The sequence below is a fragment of the Rhodamnia argentea genome, chromosome 3 (genome assembly GCF_020921035.1).
Source record: "Rhodamnia argentea isolate NSW1041297 chromosome 3, ASM2092103v1, whole genome shotgun sequence".
Lineage (NCBI taxonomy): Eukaryota > Viridiplantae > Streptophyta > Magnoliopsida > Myrtales > Myrtaceae > Rhodamnia > Rhodamnia argentea.
Window position 1 is genome coordinate 18,540,853 of NC_063152.1, and position 20,878 is coordinate 18,561,730.

The window sequence follows — 20,878 nt, forward strand, 5'->3', positions numbered from 1 at the left end:
TCCAAGAGCAACGGTCGTTTATCGTTCATTGATCGGTCTACTCGGGTCCGGGGCAAGAATTTGTCCGCTCCGGGCCCCGCGGACAAAAGTGGGCCCCGCCTTTCCGACCAATCACCTTCTAGACATGTTTCACGTCCTAAAACATCGTCAAATTGCTTCCGTCCAAGCAAATCCCCGAACGAAGGCACACCGTTTTGGGTTTTCGCCTGTTTTTGAGTGGCCGAGCTGTGCGCGAGTTGGGCTCGCCAGCCTGGCATCCGTGTTTTTTTTTTTATTTTCAAAACGAGAAGGGAGGGCCAAAAAAAGGGCAAAGAATCCAACGGTATCTGCTTCGTCCTGATCCCCTGATGCTCGTTCGAAACGGACGGCCCAGATTTCATTCGGCTCGCCCACTTAAATGTCCCCCAAAAATCTCGCCCTCTCTCTCCGTAAGCCCACCGTCGTCCATCCATTCATAACTTTCTCAGGGGACCCAGAAGAAAGTGCAAAGAAAACCGCGCGCGGACAGACGGGCAGCATCATCATCAACAGCGCGACGACGGGGAAGCGAGGCGACGCCGTGCTGCTTCTGACGGTGGTCGCTGTGTTGGTGCTGGGGCGTTGTTCTTCTCATTTGGGGATTTAGATCCGACCCTCGTTGCGTCGGGTTAGTCTTCGTGCTTGTTTGTTCGTGTTTTTGCGGCATTGCGGTTTTTGTAGATCTGGGTTTCCTCTGGATTCGAGTTTGTTGGCTGAAACTCAAGGAAATATATGAGTGACTGCTAGAATTTTTCCTCCCGATGGTGTTTAGCGATGGCACATTGCGTTGATCGAGGTTGAATTTGAGGCTGCGTCCGTTTCTGGGTTTTGTCTGACTGAGCTATTTTCCTTGATTTGGGGCTTCGTTCTCGTTCAGATCCGATCTAATGTATAGTGTTTGCCCTCACGAAGGAAATTGCTTAGCTCATTTGGGGTTCCGTAGCATGTAAGGCTTTCTTACGTCGATGCTGACTTTTTCTTAGGTGAAGTATGAGTGTTGGATTTGAAGTCTTTGGGAAAGGTGCTTTTCTTTTTCGCATTTGAATTGCAGTTGGGCGGATCGCCTTTTTCAATGTGGGTCCAGCTGTAGAAGGAAACAATGTTTATTCTGTTGCTTTTTGGGTGGATTTGATGATGCACGTCCAAGAATAGATTTTAATGTCTTAAGCTAACGTCAGTACATGAAGATTTCCCATATAAAAGTGGCTTCCTTCACCTACAAGATGTTATTGGTGGTTTAGCCTTTAAGAAGCTTTTTGTTAAAAGGTTTATGTTCCTCCGGTTGTGCCAGTGGATGATCTATGAGAAACAGGCTTGCTAATATTCGTTTATCACTACCTGGGTAGATTCCTTGCCAGTCAGATAATGGATCTGTTGCCGAGTTCAGAATATCAATCCTTAACTTTATGTTATTCTTTGTTCGGTGTTACCTTTTTTGATAAGAGTGAAATATTGTCAGTGTAGCTTTCTTCACGTTGAAGCATCAGGAGATTGTCCAATGCTTTTCTTTGTGATCATGCTAAGCTAAGGGGAATTGGGAATGATTTGCAAAGCCATATTGGAAGATGGATTGATAAAGCCATTCTCTGAGTTGTTTATGATTTATGATCTCTTGCCAAATAGACTGTTTGATTTATGTTTAGAACATAAATCAAATTTGTTGCTGCAACTTTCGTGCAGTCATTTGCCTTGGTTCATTGCGTATGGCGTAGTTCACCTTAAGACAGGTTCACACGTTGTGAACATTTGATACCAAGGAAAGTTAGAATGCCATGACTGTATTTATGCTTAGAGAAATTCTTAGGTTGCTATTTGCAAAGCCATATTGGAAGATGGATTGATAAAGCCATTCTCTGAGTTGTTTATGATTTATGATCTCTTGCCAAATAGACTGTTTGATTTATGTTTAGAACATAAATCAAATTTGTTGCTGCAACTTTCGTGCAGTCATTTGCCTTGGTTCATTGCGTATGGCGTAGTTCACCTTAAGACAGGTTCACACGTTGTGAACATTTGATACCAAGGAAAGTTAGAATGCCATGACTGTATTTATGCTTAGAGAAATTCTTAGGTTGCCTTCTGCTTTCGTTTGATCTGATCCTTCCATTCATTTTGCAGATTTCTTGCAAGTTCTCCAACATGGTTGCTCAGGAGTTCACTGTTGATCTGAATAAACCCCTCGTTTTCCAGGCATAATACTAGTACCCATTGGCATACCCAGCTTTCTTCTGATCTCTCTTTCCCTGGATTTCAGAAAAGTTTATTGAACTTTGCTGTCTATACATTTTAAGTCATGTAAGTCAGTCCTGTAGGAATGCAGTAACTTGACTGAATGTATGGACTGTAGCGTCATGGTCTCGGATGTAGCACTTGACGGACCATTGAGCTCTAATTATCATAAATTTCCGTCTCATCACCTTGATTTTCTCCTTTTCCATATTTAGAAATTTCTTCCTGTTGGGAGACTCCCCTGCCACAGTATTCTCTTAATATTGGTATATTTTGTTCATATGGTTTCTTCGACAGGTTGGTCATTTAGGTGAATCTTATCAGGAGTGGGTCCATAAACCCATTGTGAGCAAGGAAGGGCCTAGATTTTTTGAAAGTGACTTTTGGGAGGTACTCCATGAGTAGCGGATGGCCTATCTTTAAAAAACAAGCTGCTAAGTGCTATTAAATCTACTAACAGATCTTTGGCTTCTTTGAAACAGTTCTTGACCCGTACTCGATGGTACGCAGTTCCTGTCATTTGGCTTCCTGTAGTGTGCTGGTGCATCTCTATGTCTGTGCGTATGGGCCACTCAGCTCTTGAGATAGGTTTACTAGTGAGTATGGGCATCTTTGTCTGGACATTTCTGGAGTACTCTTTGCACCGTTTCGTTTTCCATATAAAGACGGACAGTTATTGGTGAGTGCCCTCTCTCTCTCTCTCTCTCTCTCTCTCTCTCTCTCTATCATGTAGGAATATGTTTTTCTAAATTTTTTTGGTGTCTTTTCTGACTTTCTTTCTCCTCAACCACACAAAGTTTTTGACATCTCTAAGAATGATTTAGGTGGAACACCGTACACTATCTTATTCATGGATGCCATCACAAACATCCTATGGATGGCCTGCGGCTTGTCTTTCCGCCAGCAGGAACAGCTGTTCTCTGTATTCCTGTATGAGTTTTTCCTTTGTCCTTACCATCATCCGGTGTTGTTACCTTACTTTATGTTTTCTGCTAATTGAGTTCTTCTAGGATACTTAGCATATAATGAGCTACATCCTAATTACTCCCAGGCGACGGCATGTTAACTTTCTTATTGGACTGAGTACTCATGGATCATAGCTAAAAGATTATAGTGGATGGAGCGTGACTAAAACATTCTGCATGTCTGTTCAAATATATATTGAAGTTTCGTTCTATTGTCAATTACTCGTTTGCAATTAATCCCTATTAGGTTACAAAGTCTATTAAAAAGCTTTTGAAGCTAACAATATATCTTTTTCAAATAATTCTACCAGTGAATTTAAGTGGGAACTTCCAACATTCATTAGTAGAGAACTACAGAATATGCCATAAAAATTGTCCGTGAGGAAACTTAGATTAGCCGGATTTGGAGGTTGGTTGGATATAAAATTTCATAAACGAGTGTCGGTGTTTTGCTGCAGTTGAAAGCTCTCACAGGGTACGAAGTCTCTATCAAAATCAAAAGTTACTGACCTCATAGTGAAGATTTAACATTTCCCTGCCATTGGACATAATTTATCTTTATTGTGTGTTGCTCCATTGAGCATTAATTTGCAGTAATGTAAAGCATTGTGACAACTCCTGGACTCGTTTTGCATTGTAATGATTGAATGTAATGTGGATGATAGAGGCTTGAATTAGCTGGGGAGAAATTATTATGTTTAAGTCGGAGGGGATGTAGTGGATGATGCAGCTTCAGTGGTAGTTTTATGAAATTTTATTGGGTGTTTTGGAGCAACGTCGCAGCTGCTTAAGTTAACAGAGGCACTGTTTCAGCTTTGTCTTTTTTTAAGAGTACACACATCTAAGTTGCTGCGTCAAATTTATATCATATATTTGTGTGCGCTAAATCTACTGAACTTGTGACTCTTGCGATATGTTCTTGCCAGTTCTGGAACCTGGTCAAGCTCTTTTCTACGCCTTCTACCACTCCAGCATTGTTTGGTGGCGGTTTGCTGGGTTATGTGATATATGACTGCACTCATTACTACTTGCATCATGGACAGCCATCCAATAAAGTGCCACAGAATCTCAAGGTAATACTTGCGCATATGCTGCTCTTTTTGCTTCAATCCTTAATCCATTGATCCTCTTCATTTTCTTCCCTCTATTTCCATGGCTCGGCTTCCATTTATTTTCGTTTTTCGTCTTTTTCTTCCAAGAGTTGATAGAGGGAAGTCTGGGTTGTGGGTTATTCAGGATCTGATTCTTTAGCATGTGATTGAATTCGAAAACTCACATAGCATGTGCTTATTCTCTACCGGTAATTCCTTACGTTTTGGGCAGTTCTTCTCATAGTTAACCAAAGCTATGTAATCGGCATTTCTTATGCAGAAATATCACTTGAACCACCATTTCCGTGTACAAGACAAAGGCTTCGGGATCACTTCAGCGCTGTGGGACAGAATCTTTGGAACGCTTCCTCAATCAAAATTGGCAGAGAAAAAAAGATAAAAGGCAGTGACGCCATTCGCTATTTGTTAATTAATATCTAGCAAGTTTAGGGGCGGCTGAAAGATATATCTTAGCCAAAAAAAAAAAAAAAAAAAATTTCTTTCTTTCATCTACCCATTCATTTGGTAAGATATTGCCCTATTCTCTTCGTGCTTTCAATCATCATGGGCGTGTCGTGTTTGTCCATTCAGTGTTGTGAAGAGTTCTGTGCATATGGCTGTTCTATCATGTTCAATCAAGAAAGTTTCCAGCATTTATCCGGATGCAGTCTTGTTTTTCACAGAGCTAATGCACAATATTGGTTTGGTTTTGCATCTTTGGTGTAACCTTGTGATTGCAATTATTGAAGAATGGATTTTGAATTAGGTAAGCTTTGTTTACAGATGTACCCCAGCCTAATATGTTAGCTTCTGGGTTGAGTAACTACACCAGTCCTTTGAATTTCCATCTGATGTTCAATGCGTCCCTGAAACTTGTTTGGTAAGAAATAGTTCACATATAAGCACGTGTTCTGCGAATGTTTTTCTTGTAGTAGGGCAACAACGTTGCTGCTCTCTATATGTGATATAACTTAAGCAGGCAATCATGTCTAATTGGCATCGCATGACCTTTACTTTTTCCTAATGTCAATCCATCGTTACCTTAGAAACCAAAATATCCTCTATCTTGGTCATTCCACGGCCTTGCAAAGTCCTCACCTGACCAGGTTTTTGTGAGAGGCGATGAGGCCTTTGCTTGTGCTGATGGTGAAGGAGGAATAGAGCCGCCGTGTCCTCCGTGGCAATTCCATACAGCTTTGCCTCGCCTGACTCTGGCGTCATTTGTTTAGACGGTGTTGCATCTTTCTTCCGTGAATGCATGCTGCGTTTTGACGTGCTTGAAGCCAATTATGATCAATATAACCACTTAAGGAGAAAAAGAGAAAGAGCATGCCATGTAGAATCATCCTACCAGTGACGGAATTACCTACACATAAATTGAAAGTTTGAGAATTTAATTGCACTTTTGAATTTCTGGAGATTGGCCAGGCTTTTCCTGTTGGGCCATTGGGCTCCCCAAACTCCGACAGAAAATCAACCCTTTGCAACAGAGGGGCACGATCTGGTTTTGGTTGAAGAGAGAGGGACAGAGTGAGGCAAGGGAAGACTAGACACCATGGCCTTTTGTGGTTGAGAGCCGTCTTTGCTGGCGGCTAGGGAGTTTGACACTCCGGCCACGGTGGTGTGGTGGTAGCTGCGGCAGCTCTTAAAGGCAGTGCCGGTGGCCAGTCAAGCTGAGAGAGAGAGAGAGAGAGAGAGAGAGAGAGAGAGGGTGCGAGAGGTGGTTGAGTTAAAAGAGGTTGGAGGTGAAATGCACGTAATTTGCTGATGCGGCTCAAGCTAGAGAACTGCCATTTGCCGATGATGTTTTGTGCATGCGTCTAAAGTTCTAGTTACTAACATTGTCATTTTTCTACGCTATTACGTGCATCGTAACCGATCGTAAACACCACTCATTTAGCACATGTTATAAACCCTCTTCGTCGGAAAGAGACTGGACAAATGAAAAGATGGATCTTTTTATTTTTCTTGTCCGCTACATTAAAAACGTTATTCAATCGCAATTTCCACCCGGTCCACCGAACGTCGTGGCGTATCCCGTGACGCCTCCCAGATCCCCTTCATCGGTCACGTTGTAACAGAGCGGGACGTCCACGTGAGTCGCAGTGCCGTCCCGACTTGGGGTCTCCAATCGTTTTTGGCTGCTCCTGTAGCGAATAAGTCGGATGTAGCTAGAGTGGGTGAAATCGTGGTCCGGGAAGTGACCGCTCCCCATCGGAGGGCTCGGGCGGTTGGGGGCGCGGCCTACTTGCCCTCCGAAGCTTATCCTCGACGCGCCGCTGCTGAAATATTGGAACAAATTTCTGGGCCAGTAGCCAATTTCGTCTCTTTTATCACCATAAAACAACCACCAAGATCCTCTGCGACGCTGTCACGAAAATCCTCGGTCAAAATGGAAGAACGGAAAATCTGATCGCAGATTGTTGCTTGATCACAGACGAGGGCTATACCTGACCAACTTGAACAACAATATCGTATGGAACGTGACCGTAAACACTAAAATTTCGCAACACGAATCCAACGGGAATCCTGGGATTGGTCTGCACGAAACCTGGACAAGCCATGTCGTAGCATCCCGTTCCCACGCCACCACCTCCCTGCGAGAATTAGAATCGTTTTCTACACCTTGAGAAAATAAAGCATGAGTATCTTAATGTAAGTAATGTGCTAGGGCTTCTATTTTGAAAATGGAAAGGCTTTTGAACTTTAGCCCAATGTTCAATGTCGATCCCCGGACTTTTGATTTATTTAATATGGTCCCTGAACTTTAGCTCAATGTACAATGTGATCCATGAACTTTTAATTTGTTCAATGTAGTCGTTGAACTTTTGTTACATATTCACATTAAACATGTGCTACAAGTCTAGAGACCACATTGAACATTAGGCTAAAGTTGAAGAACTACATTAAATAAACTAAAAGTTAAGGAACTATATTGTACATTGAATCAAAGTTTAGGAATCATTTACGTCATTTTCCCTTTGAAAATTTCATGATCGGGGGGAAGCCTTTCGCTCCACGCGAGCCACTCGCGAGCTCCTCGAGTTCGACCGGCCGGTTCTAAACTTGTAATCCGGCTTGACCAAGTTCAGGCGAAGCTCGAGTAGCTCGAGTGTCTAGGTGCGTTGAGGTGGAAGTGTAAGACAATAGTCGACATGCCGATTACGGCTTAATTACCATGGCCTTTTACCGAAAGAGAAAAGGGTTTACTTAGTCCAAGCTAATGGTAACTCTAGTTTTAATTGGGTTAGAACATTGGCATGAGATGGAGACTTACTGTCCAACGAGTGAAGAAATGAGTGAGATGGTCGCCGTAGAGATTGGGATTCACCTGCAGTGTCACAACACATCACTCTTTAAGCAATCGAAACAGCAGAAAACATGAAGAAACACGTCAACAGATGAGCACATTGTCCAAAGGTAAAGTGCCTTTTTCTTTCTTTCCTTCTTTCATGTTCTCCAATTCCGGCCCGGGCAAGGTAAAATGAATAAACTCATTTTCTTTAATCTAAAATGTATTTTTTTCTTGGACCGTGTTTTTTTTTTTTTTTCCATTCCTGATTCTTAGGAACTTAGTCAAGGGGTGCTTCGATTGGTGAGTTATGATCATGAATAGCGCCCATATTCACAAGAAAAAGGAATGATAGAAGGAAATCGGAGATGAAGGAAAAATTTTCGAGTAATTGCTAGTTTCAAGGCACACGCCATGTGGGTACCCAAAATTTTCAAAAAAAAAAAAAACGGTTTAGGTTAAGGCTTCGTTTTATTCACGTAAACCGATCGATTTGAAAAATATTTTTTGAAAAATAACAAATTGCATCTCTTACAAAAATAAATGAATGATTTTTTTTCATCGTCTATAAAAATATTTGAACATAAATTATTGTTGTAATTATTTCAAACAATATAAGTAATCATTTTCAGAAAAATATTTTTCGAATCAGTCATTTTTTCATAGAATAAATGGAGCATAAATATGATAGAAAGCTTCTAGACATAATTCTCCACTTGTTTTGATTTGGGTTTGCGCAATTTTTTTCTTTCGATGGTTCTTTTCAATGCACGATGACAATCAATTAATTAATTAAAAAAAAAGGTAAATTAGAAAACTACCATCCACCCGGCTTCGATTTTGCTGGCCGATAGTTCCTCCGGGCCGTCGGTAATCAAGATTTGACCCGTGCTGAATTGTCCAGCTTCGACGTTGGGATTATAGACATCGATGTATCCTTCCGCCGTAAATAGAGGACCTCGCTTGTAGGCCTCTAATGACAAGTACGCGAACTGGGACACAACAAAACTTCTCCAAAATGTCAAGATTTGCTCCCCCGGAAACATTCAGTAACATGCGAATTATCGAACGAAATTCGTAGGATTTTCTATTTACGGACTCGAACGAGACGATGCTCAAATTGTAAATTAATTGCTCATGATTCTCAAGAGTTGGAAAATAAAAGGGTATTATTGTTAAGATTGTTTTTGGTTTTGGTTGAAGCCATGATTGTTTGCTTAGTTTTTAAGTATATAAATAGATGCGAACAAACATATGTTGTTCACAATCAAATGGTACTTTGTGATGTGTATGCATTCTTCAACTTAATGATGACCCGACCATAATGTCATCTTAAATTTACGAGGATAGTACTGAAATTAACAAGTCACATATCTACCTATTGAGAAAAGGATACTATAAGAACCATAACTGTCTGTACGGAATCACTATAAGAGTCATAACTTTAATCGATCACATGAGTGACATAACTTAAAAAAAGAAGTTTATCCGACCATTTTTCTAAAGTCGAGTGAAAGTTTTTTAATTTATTAAAACTTATGACACTCAAGGGACCGATTGGCATTTAAGAGCCATAACTTTAATTGATCACTTGAATATCATAACTTAAAGGAAAAAAAGAACGTTTATCTCAACATTTTCCTAAAGTCATGTGAATTTTTTTTTCTAAAAAAAAGCTAAGACACTTGAGAGACCCATTGACATTTAAGTTAACATATTTTAAAATTCATGGCATTGTAGTGACTGCACCGAGAGGTACCACACTCAAGTAAATTATTTTTAAGAAGTTATGGCACTCAAGTGATGAAAAAAAAAGTTACAGTTTTATCCCTATCCATGCTTCACATGAATTTCTTAGTATTAAAATTGTGATTCTTGAGCCACACATACTTGTGCACTATTGCTCCATCTAAAAGTTAGGAACCTTTATGAACAAAACTTAAGATATTACACTCAACTAAGTAGAGTCTAGGTTGGAATGCCTAATAACAATTCCATAATGACCAGTGTAAACATCTCTCTTAAGAATGAGGTTATTGAGTAAATCAATTTTGAAGAGACTTCACCAACCATTGCCGACCTTACTAAAATGGAAGGTTCTTCATGTATATGAATAGATGAAAGTGTAATCAGCGCGTCGGTCTATGTTTATCGGCTTAAGTTTCAAGAGCAGTCGACTATTGTCGTCCTCCGACATGAAATCACGAAATTACTTACGTGAGTAAGTGGAGGTGCCACCAACGAAGAATTGTACTTTGGCACGTACGTCTTTCCATAGAAGTGGTGTCTTATTAAATCCTCTTTGGTTGTCCTGCGAATAGGAACGGTTCCATTGGGACATTCGCCCAACAAGTATGGCTGCTCAACCGGAGTAGCTTGTGCTGTTCTTTTCTTCTTGACTCCAAGGGGTAAAAAGCTGGGCTTTATCTGTTAAAAAGAAAAGATTGAATTATTCTCTGGCAATCTTATAGTGGACAAAAATGAAATAAATTAGAAGCCAACACCAAAGAAAAAGGATATCTAAATATACAGCAGTAGATTTTCTACACGTAGTGTTTAAGAGAAATTAATTTATTTATGTTAATTAGTTGATATTTCATATCGTTTATGTTTTCTACAGAAATATTTTAAGCATTGCTTTGTAGTATCTCGAGTGCATTTACTTCTTACAGTATCTTAGTCATGGACGACCACTTCATACGAATTTAAAAAAAAAAATTGTTAAGTAAGGAGTTACAAATAAAGTGAAGAAATAATGAAAAGACAATAATGTCCTCATTATTAGTGTTAAGGCCGAGAAGAAATGTAAAATTGCCATCCAAGCATAATGGAAAAAGAAAGAAAGAATGGTGTACAACTTGGCCTTATTCCCTAAAAAGACACCAATTTTAGGACAATGCCCAAATTTTATTTGTGTCCTAATTTTGATTCAAATAATGTTTTTATCTCATAAAAAAAAACCATCTTTTCGGATTCTAATTTTGATTCGAACTTTTTGTTGTCACATAAAAAGCACAATCTTTGGTTGGTGCACAAACGTAGCGTGGAGTTGGTACAAGACAAAACGGTTAACTAAGAGTGTGAACACAATGATCATATGATTGCACGAACCACTTAAAGTTTTTAAACTAAAATCACATCTTTCTTATCATTCAATAGTCTAAACCAGATTCCATTAGTATGAACACCGAGCGTATTGACAATGAGAAATTCGATAAACTCTATAGTATAAGACACTTATTAATAAGTACCTCGATCTTGTGGTTTTTAAGTAAAGGATGATCAAAAGCAGGTTGTTTGTACATGTCGATGCAGTCTATGATGTCTCCATTGAATGCCTGCATCAAATAAGAACCAAGAATTTCGTCTCTTTTTAATAAGTGGTAACGTGAATTTAAATGTAATATTACATAGGATAATGAGAAATTCGCACATTCGCCATTTCTGAAAATCTACTCTCGCATCCTACACATTCCAGTTGAAATTATCATATTGTGAGGCTCTTTTGACCTCCTATCATTTCGTCCAAACTGAGAAATACACATCACTAGAGATGTATCCTGAGCGATACTTTGACACAAACAGATATGCAAACCACAATCAATTGGTGACGACGGCAAATGTCACACCTTTAATGTCCGAACGGGAGGTTTATTGAGGGTCTTGAGCCGCGCTTCGAGCTCCGAGTCTTCTTCTTTGGTGAGAGGACCGTGCGCGGACAGTCCGTGGCCGGGGTAGAAAAGGGCCAAGCAGTGAATCGCGAGCAATGCAATTGCTTTCATCTCCATCATCTATCTCTCTGGATGGATTTCCTGAGGATCTGTTCTTGTGATGATAGCGTAGAAGCACCCCTTTAAAAGGCGTTTCATTGCAAGCAAAAAATCAGCAGACGTTCCTTAATAGGGAAGGAAAAACAATAAATCCCACAATAAATTAGTTGCTAAGAAACGAAACAAAAGACAGAGAGCAGATAATGCTGAAGGTTTCCAGATAAAATGAGACCCTTGAGCATAGAAGGAAATTTTTGATTGGGGTTTTACCCTAATACCAAATAAGAGAGACTTTCTTTCCCTATCTGCAAGTTAAGACACATAACATACACGCTGGAAAATTACCAAAAAATTCCTAAACTTATTGAAATCGTGCCAATTCTATCATGAACTTTTTTTTTTATCAATTCAGTCCTAAACCTTTTGCATTTGTACTAATTCAATCTATCCGGCCAGCTTTGACCTACCGATGCTGATGTGGATATCGGCACTTATGTGGATATATTTTAATAATATTATAAGGTTTTAATATCTTTTTCTTAACTTTTCTTTTTTCCCTTAGACTTTAGGGCCGGCGAGGGCCACGGCGCCCTTGGCCAATGCCGACAATGGCATCCCAGTCCTTGCCTGTAGACAGCCAACGACTCTCTTTGGCCCTAAAGTCTATGGGAAAAAAAAAGCAACGAAAAGAAAAAAAGTACAAAGATTTTGACAATATTATTAAAATATTATAAAAAGTTGTCACGTCAATGCCGTCGCCGCAACATCAACATTGCCCTACCAAAGCGGGTCGGATAGACTGAATTGGCATTACAAGAGGTTTATGATTCAATTGGCTACAAAAAAGTTTAGAATTGAATTGACACAATTGTAATTGGTTTATGACGTTTTTGGTAATTCTCCCTATACATGCACTCACTGATTCTATGTGCATAGATTTGTTACGGCATCTATATGTTACACGGTGCACACGCATGTAAGAGCATAAGATATTGTGTAGCAAGATAGCATGAGTCTTGTACTCATATGTTTTTAGACTCCTTATTTGCCTCTTAATTATATATTTTTGCGTTTTAGTTTTAGGTCAAATTCGGGCCAATGTGCGGAGGCAGTATTAGAATGCTTAAATATTGAGCCATGCATTCATCTTGACTCCTTGTTGTTGCTTTTTTGATCAACTTTTGTTGTGTTCAGAGTTTTAAGGAAACACTTTGACATGGCAATATTTATACGTTTCAAGAGGTTTCAGGTTTTCAATGACGCTCAAAATGCAAATTATTGCTAAAGACATGAAACAACGGTAAACGGAAACCTATTTTTCTTCTGATTTGTCGGTTCAAGCTTTGTGATCGGTTGACTATTGTTGTCCTGCATCGTGAAATCTAGAGCAAGTAAGATCTCTCTTTATATGTTTGTTATAAGCTTCATCTTATACGAAATTACATATATGAGTAGTGGAAGATATCGCCAATGAAGAATGGTAGTTTTGTACGAGAGTCTCCGTATAAAACTATTGTCTTGTTAGACCTTCTTTCTCTATCCTACGAAGGCTTGACAGAAACGGTCCCTGAACTTGGACAGATTATATAACGTGGTCTCTGAATTTTTAATTTCTGTAATATAGTCCCTGAATTTTAGTTGAATGTACAATGTCGTTTTTGAATTTTTAATTTGTTTAACGTGGTTCATGAACTTTTTGTAAATGTTCAAAGTAATCCCTTTACTACATGATATATATGATGTTGTCCTCGATCAAAGACAACAGTGTTCGACCAAAAAAAAAAAAAAAGGACAACAATGAACATGGAATCGACCGATTCTATAAATTCCATATGCCCCATGCTATTTGGGTCGGAGTGTAATATATTCATATAGTATAGGGATTAGTTTGAACATATATAAAAGTTTAGCGACTACGTTGAACAAATTGAAAGTTCAATGACGATATTGTATATCGAGTTAAAATTTAAGGACCATACTGAACAAATAAAAAATTAAAGGAGTACTATCTATTTGATTAAAGTTTAAGGATCATTTATGTCGTTTCCCTTATGGTTTCATACATTAGGCCACACGTATGGTTGGTCAACTGGAATTTAACTTCTGCCGTTCTTTCCTTCTTTACTTCCATTTGGTAAAAAGCTGGGCGTTCTCTGTTAAAAAGAATTGAATTGTTCTTTAGTACCCATAAACCGGAAAAAACGTTAAATAAATTAGAAGTCAACACAAAAGAAAAAGAAAAACTGACATCTTTCTCTCTCGGACTACATTTATTGCAATTTTCGCGAACTTCTTTTGAAACCAAAAGCAATAAATTATAATAGATGACGATTAAATACGAAAATAATTTAGGTAAGTGCATTGAAAGTCCTAAAACTTGTCACAAAAGTACAAGTTAGTTCTAAAACTTTCAAAAAATGGAATCAAATCCTAAAATTGTCACGAAAGTTTAATCGAGTCCTAAAACTTTCAAAAAATGCAATCAAGGGAAGGAGTTGATTTCACCAATTTGATAAGTTTTAGGAGTCAATTATACTTTCATGACAAATTTTAGCACTTTCAACGTACTTACCCCTAAATAATTTATGTAAATATTACTTCTCTAGCCACATTATATCCACCTTACAGACTTTCCTCTGAAATATAATATAAAGACGACTAAATGTACAAATATATAACTAGCTGTTAGAGAAACTAAGGCATAAATTAATATTAGATGATGTCTCAGATTGTTTATTTTCCATAGAAATATTATTTTACATGCCTTGTATATCTCAAGAACATGAATGTCTTAAACTATTTTACTCTTGTGTAGTTTTTACATGCAAAAGATAATATTGTTAAAATGAGGAGTTACAAATAAAGTGAAGAAATGATGGAGATTTTATACAAGGAAAGGTTAATAATGGGGTCATTAACGTTAAGTGAGAGAAGAACTTTAGCAATGCCATCTAACCAAATGACCTAAAAGTGGAGTAGAACCCTAAAGTTGCTCAATTGGCTTCCATAAACATATTAATATATTATACTCGGCGGTACGCCTACTCATCGTGCATGATTTCTACCAAACTAAATAAAAAGACAACTAAAACTGCATATATAAATCTTCTACACGTAATATTTCGAGAAAACTAACTTACATATGAACGCCGAATGATGTTTTGTATTGTTTATATTTTCTCCAGAAATGTTGTATGTTTTGTTTGGTATATCTAAAGTACATTTGCTCCTTATGGTATTTTAGTTCTGTATTTTTTTCTTTCTTACTTACAATAAGCTAAAATAAATCCTAAATGATGAGTTACAAATAAAGTGATGAAATAATAAAGAGAGTGAAATAAGGAAAAGATTTCGACCAAAAAAAAAAAAAGGAAAAGATCAATAATGTGACATCCAAGCCCATGAAGTTTCAAGGCGGTTAGCGTGGACTGGTAAGGTACCCATATACCTTAATGAGAAAGAGTTGCATTGAGATGGACCAAGTCCAGTCCACTTTTGAACTTGAAATTGATTGCATTTGCCTAGTGAAACTAGTACAAAAATTCAATCACTTCGTTTGGGTTGGACACAGACAAATCTCAATTAAGCCCATGATATATAAGTTATGGCACAAAATTCAGACTAAATCCAAAATAATAAAATAAAAATCGAGTGGTTCATGGTTGGTTTAAGACACAATGGTAAATTGAAATCGCCAACACAACAATCATGTTATCACATAAATCTCTCAAAGGTTCTAAACTTAAATCACATCTTTCCTACCCTCCAATTATTGTTTCGTGGTGAATGGGTGATTTGAAAAATATTTTTCTAAAGTGATTGTTTATATCGCTTAAAATAATTAGTCAATGAAAATTTATTCATTCTCGATAACAATTTATATCTAAACATTTTCATGGAAAATATTGTTCTTTTATTCATTTTTGGAAGCGATAAAGTAGAATCGATCATTTTACAGGAAAATATTGTTCAAATCATTCATTTTTGCGGGCCCCAAGGGGCATCCCACTTTTATGGAAGGGAGAGGACCTATGCAAAGCTAGGTTGGCCCATACGCGCCCGTCAGCTCGGTTCGGGCCCGAGGTTGGGGCTTCTTATATTCCATTTTTTACCCACCCATCGGTGGCCGCGATGGTTTGAGCCCGGTTCCTTTCACGAGAGGTCCTGAATTCGAAACTTGTAGGCGTCGGTGATTTAAGTGGAGGGTCGTGGCGGTAGGATGTTGCGCTAGCCCTCCCGAGGAATAGTCGTGCTCCACCGCTGGTTTGAGCCATAGCTTGCCGGCTGCGTAGACACCTTGATTACAAAAAAAAAAAAAAAATCATTCATTTTTGCGAAACAAACGGAGCCTAAATCCTACTTCGTTTTCCTTCGTTAACTTTCTTATTTCGTTTTCCATTTTTGCACACAATTGCTAATGAAAGAATGGCAAATGTTTATGATATTCCATGCCAATAAAGAAAAAGGTTATTTGCAAGACGGGTGCTGGTTTAACTTTTACTAATCAAGTGTGTCATTGAGATGAAACGAAGGATTGAGTTCCTAAATTTCTGGCTGATGGAGAACAATATAAAAGGTCAAGTTATATAGGAGGCAGCAATATCTGAGTGGAAGAAGACGAGGACTTCCTTATGAGTATATGGACACTTATCAACCAGTCCACGAGCAATAGTCCACCATATATTGAGTAATTCCACCATCTTTTTTGGAGGTAAGGTATCATTCACCAATTTGATCACCAAATGTGAAAATGAGTGAAAACGCTATCACATCATCAAGATGTATGTGCTGATAATGGGAAATTGCGCATATCAACGATAAAAAGATACTTATTGATATGATCATGAATCTTGTGATTTTTGTTGGGAGTACGCAGCAGAAGTATGATACATTTATCCGGGGAGATCGACAAGAGGGAGCCCAAGTCCGAACCTGTCAACATATCCAGTTAAATCCACATTCTTTCAAAAACTCAAGTCAATGAGTTATGTGACAACTTGGATATATTAACTACTCCACACCACATTAATTCTCCAATGTGGGACTTCTTTAATACAACTCACACATGCATCCTAACAATTTTTAAGTAAATGATAATCGAAAGCTGGTTGTTTGCATATGTCAATGTGGTCTTTGATATCTCCATTCTATGCCTGCACCAAATAAGAACCAAGAATTTCATCTCTCTCCGGAAGCGATAGCTGGTGACATAGATGTAAATGTAATGCTATTTAAAGATAAAAAAAAATTAACGAATTCCCCTTGAGAAAAGGATGATTGTCCTCTACATCCTCCACACTTTAATTGGGAAAATTATCAAAAAAATTCAAACCTATTGTACAACAATAAACTTAATCATAAATTTCTCAATTTGACTAATTTAATCTTAAAGCTTGACGGTTTTTCAATGTAGTTCATGTGCTCAATTTAGCTGGGAAACTACACCGGCCTTCCCACATGGCATAACCGGTGCTAATATTGAATAGTTTTTGCAATCTTTTTTTTTTTATTTCTAAATATTTTCATTCTTTTCTTTATCATTCTTTTATGTCGTAATTTTCTATCCAATGAAACCATGGGGAAGGGAAAGTGTGAAGCTTGATCGACCATATGGATATTGCCCCTTTAAGAAATTTGACAATTGGGATGGAGCTTGGAATGGGGTTCTGCGAGCAAGCAAAGGAATTAGCCTCCTAAGGCAAGTGGGGGGGGTCAAATGAGCGACTTATTGGCCAATTATTCATATTCCATGATGATGGCAAATATCGTACCTGCAAAGTCCAAATGGGCACCTTTTTACTCTATTCTGTGATGGTGTTGGGGACGCCAAACATAAGCGTGTACCGTCAAAAAACAAAACCGTAGTGTCGGATGAAGTTCTCGGTGTGTACTCATTATTGAAGAAGGATTCGATAATCGGCCGCCAATTTTGATTTAAAGAAGTCATAATTAGAAATAAAACTGGAACTTGGTGTGTTCTCGGTGTGTTATGATGATTTCTATTGTTAATTGGAACTTGTTTTGTTTTGAAGCTATATGGGATTTATTTGGGTTTGACGTTCTACTATTTGAACTGAGATATTTTTCTCTTATATTTTCATCGAGGAAGTGAATGAAATGTTGTTTTGATCCCAAAAAAAGGTCCGAACGGGCTTCTTATTAATGGCCCAATGCGGCGTTTTGAGATTTAAGTCGTCCGCTTTAGCGAGAGGACCGCGCGGGGAGAGCCCATGACCGTCGTAGAAAAGGATAATGCAGTAAATCGCAAAGCAACACGGATGCTTTTAACTCCGTCGTATACCTCTTTGGATCATCGATTTCGTAGGGATATGTTCATGTGATTATAACGTAAAGGGACCCTTTGAGAAGGCATTTAGTCAGCAGAGTGTATGCTTCTTTTTCAGCTTTTGCTCGTTCCACTTGGGGATATGAAAGAATTTGCGAGCAATCACGGAAGGAAAAGAAGCTTTAACTTTTTTAAGGTTAACAGTAAAAGAAAAGGGCTCTTGTCTAGCTTATTACTGAGCCCACAGTATATAGTAAGAAAAGCAAACGCGAAAAGGTAGATCAGGGAAGTATAAAATGCTGATCAAGGATTCCCTTCCAGACAAAATGAGAGTTTTGAGCACAGAAAGAAGTAATCTGGTTCGAGATTTCAATCTGTTGACACCAAAAATTGACCAAATTCTGATTATAATCGACAAGTGACAAACTTAGTCGATAGTAAAATTGACAATGGTTCCATAAGATTTTTCAAATATCTATCTTGTACGCGTTGTATTTTTGGGTTCATCGACCGTCGACTCCCACTAGTTTGGGATAAAAGTGATGTTGATGTATCTTGTACGTACTGGAATTGCATCAATTTGGTTGGTTGTGAATTGCCATACGCATCATATCAAAGAAGCAACATCTTGCACGTTTATTATAGTAAAAAAGAAGAATAAGGGTTTTGCTAGCATAATAGGTTTTAAGTGACTGTGAAAATAATAATATATTGTGGACAAAAAATTCTTTGAAAAAGTGGACCCCACAACAATATCTAATCGAATTTTTTGTCCAAAATAGGCTGTTAATCTTACAGTCATCCAAAGATTGTTATATAATCAATTCTCAAATAGGAAATAGCTACTAGCGAGGGAGAGGGGACCGGATTGTTAATGGCAAAGCCGCAATGGTAATCGGCAACTAGCTTTTAGAAGAATTACTTTAATAGTAGAAAAAAATATTAAACTTAGTTAGTAGGGTATCCTAACTAAATTAAATTTTGCGTGTCAAAATTGGCGTCCATACTCTATTTCGAAGAGAAGATTATGAATGCATCATCGACATCGTTTTGCCGGGGCAGTTGAAATGCTAATTGTCCTCTCTCTTTTGGCTCAAACCCTTTTCACCAACTCTTTGCAATTCCATATCTTGCGTGCCTTCGCGTGGACGACATATACCATTCCCAAAGTCCAACTCGAGCCACAAGTGCCAAAAGACATTTGTTCACGTTAATCATGTCCGTGAAGTCAGACGATCACTTGGGATTTTGTCGTTCCTCAACTACCAAACCAACCGTGAGTTTGTCCTGCTATGTTTGAACTTTCGTGAACCTTCATCGTGGGTTCTCATGCCCTATTGCTATAATAACACTAAAAATCTGTTCCTACTTCCCCGAATTATTGCTCAATCAAGGACTTTAGCTCCCGACCCCTCGTGTAGATTAGCCTGGCACAGTGAAGCTGGGGTTTGTTAATGATATCTGTCGGAATGCTTTTTGGTGATTGTTTCCACCTACTGGATTTTGTACTAATCTGGCCTTGGCCCTTTTTCAATTGAGTCTTGTTAACGAGCGCACATGGGACACTTTTAATTATATCCGTTTATTTCACAAAAAACAACTTTTAAAAAAAATTAAATTTTAGATTTTTTAGAAAACGGTTCACGGAAGATAAATGAATTAAGGAAAAATATTTTTCATCAATGGAAAAAAAAAAAAAAACACATTCAATCGCTACACTCCTTCCCATTCCTTTTAGTTTAATTATTTGTTATTTTTCTTTTTTATTTTTGGTTTTGAGTTTTTCATTTTTTATTTTTCTTTTCTTTATTCCTCTGTTGATTGCCAGCCATGGCAACGACCGGTGACCAACCACGACGAGGGATGAGCTCACTAGTTTGGAGTAAGGCCGAGCCTTGCCTATGGCCGATCGTCGCCGACCGACAGAGGAAGAAAGAAAAGAAAAAATAAGAAGAGAATAAATAGAAAAGAAAAATGAAAAAATTTAAAGCAGATCGTGCCACGTAGAATAGCCGAATCCATGTTAGCAATTTCCGAAAACAACGCTGCAAAGAATCAAGCGACAGAAGGTATTGTCCTTGTTGAATGATGAAAAATATTTTTTAATTTATCTTCAGATTTTCGCCAAACATAAAAAAATAGTCATTTTCTTGAAAAATGGTATCCCAAAAAACATTTTTTAGAAACATCACATTTTCTGTGAAACAAATAAAGTCTTAATGATCAAATGCTATTCACTGGCGATGCAGTGATTGCGCATAACACGAGAAAGGTGGTATTTCGAAAATGGCAAACTTTTGTTGTTTAAATATTTGTCAACAAAATAGTTTTCATTTTTAGAACTGTAATAATGGGCTTGGATTGATAAGAGACAGGAGCCTCAGGTTATGTAGTCCCCGTCAATCGCAGGGCATACTTTTAGTCAATAAAATCTTTCTTCCCATGCTTTAATTGTCTATAATAATAGACACTCAACTGCTTCGGTTCTCGTGCGTATGCTCCTAGTTGATCGGTAAAGTGACTTCATGCAAGACATCATGTCTCTCTTCATTTAGTAAAATTGAACTTAGTGATTCAATGCCCTCAATTCGACATATGGAATGCGTTATATGCTACTAGTTTTTTTTTTTTTTGGGGTTTTTTTTGGGGGGGAGGGTGGGGGGTGTGTTGTGTGTTTCAAAAACATATGATACTGGGATTTGGTTGGAAGGATATGAAGGGGATACGGAAACCGAGTGTTGGATGCCCTTCGTCCCTTCATGTGGCAAGAGACGTTTTATGGATCAATCAAGGGGAGGCGGGCCGCTAGCCCTCGCAATGGCAAGGAGAGAGCGAATGGGACCTTGTTAGGCCTCCATCATCATATCTAGGTAAGCACGACTACCTTCAGATTAGTAGCTACAAACCGCAAGGGTTGAGCGACCTCGCCCGGCCTCTGGCGAGGGTCGTCCACCCTCGCAAGTGCCAGCCTTCCTCTCACCCCTCCTCCATTTTGAAGCTTTTTCTATATCACGGTTGTGGTGTGCCACCCCAGTCCCACATCACAATTCTCTTGGCATTGATAGTGTCCTGCTAACATAATTATTTGAGTTGCTGATATAAGGTATTGGATTTCGCATTTGGCAATAGTTAGAAAACTCCATTGGATGAATGACAAGAAGATAGAGGACTCCACAAGAAAAAAGTCAGGGACCTAGAAGTGCAAGCGTGCCTAACCTAGAAAAGAA

General features: G+C 38.4%; 2 protein-coding genes across 2 annotated transcripts; one reads left to right on the forward strand and one right to left on the reverse strand.

Annotated features, from left to right (window-relative positions):
• Window positions 1-382: 382 nt before the first annotated feature.
• On the forward strand, window positions 383-5,073 carry LOC115727126 (dihydroceramide fatty acyl 2-hydroxylase FAH1). The gene is made up of 7 exons (XM_030657286.2): window positions 383-646; window positions 2,137-2,208; window positions 2,545-2,637; window positions 2,730-2,926; window positions 3,072-3,177; window positions 4,139-4,285; window positions 4,584-5,073. The coding sequence occupies exons 2-7, from the start codon at window positions 2,158-2,160 to the stop codon at window positions 4,701-4,703; spliced, it is 714 nt and encodes a 237-aa protein (XP_030513146.2). The 5' UTR covers window positions 383-646; window positions 2,137-2,157; the 3' UTR covers window positions 4,704-5,073.
• Window positions 5,074-6,296: 1,223 nt separating this feature from the next.
• Window positions 6,297-11,383, reverse strand: LOC115727112. The gene is made up of 7 exons (XM_030657272.1): window positions 11,225-11,383; window positions 10,847-10,933; window positions 9,813-10,022; window positions 8,417-8,587; window positions 7,581-7,634; window positions 6,754-6,900; window positions 6,297-6,671 (listed from the first exon to the last, which is right to left on the reverse strand). Exons 1-7 carry the CDS (start codon window positions 11,381-11,383, stop codon window positions 6,297-6,299), a joined length of 1,203 nt encoding a protein of 400 aa, XP_030513132.1.
• Window positions 11,384-20,878: the final 9,495 nt, after the last annotated feature.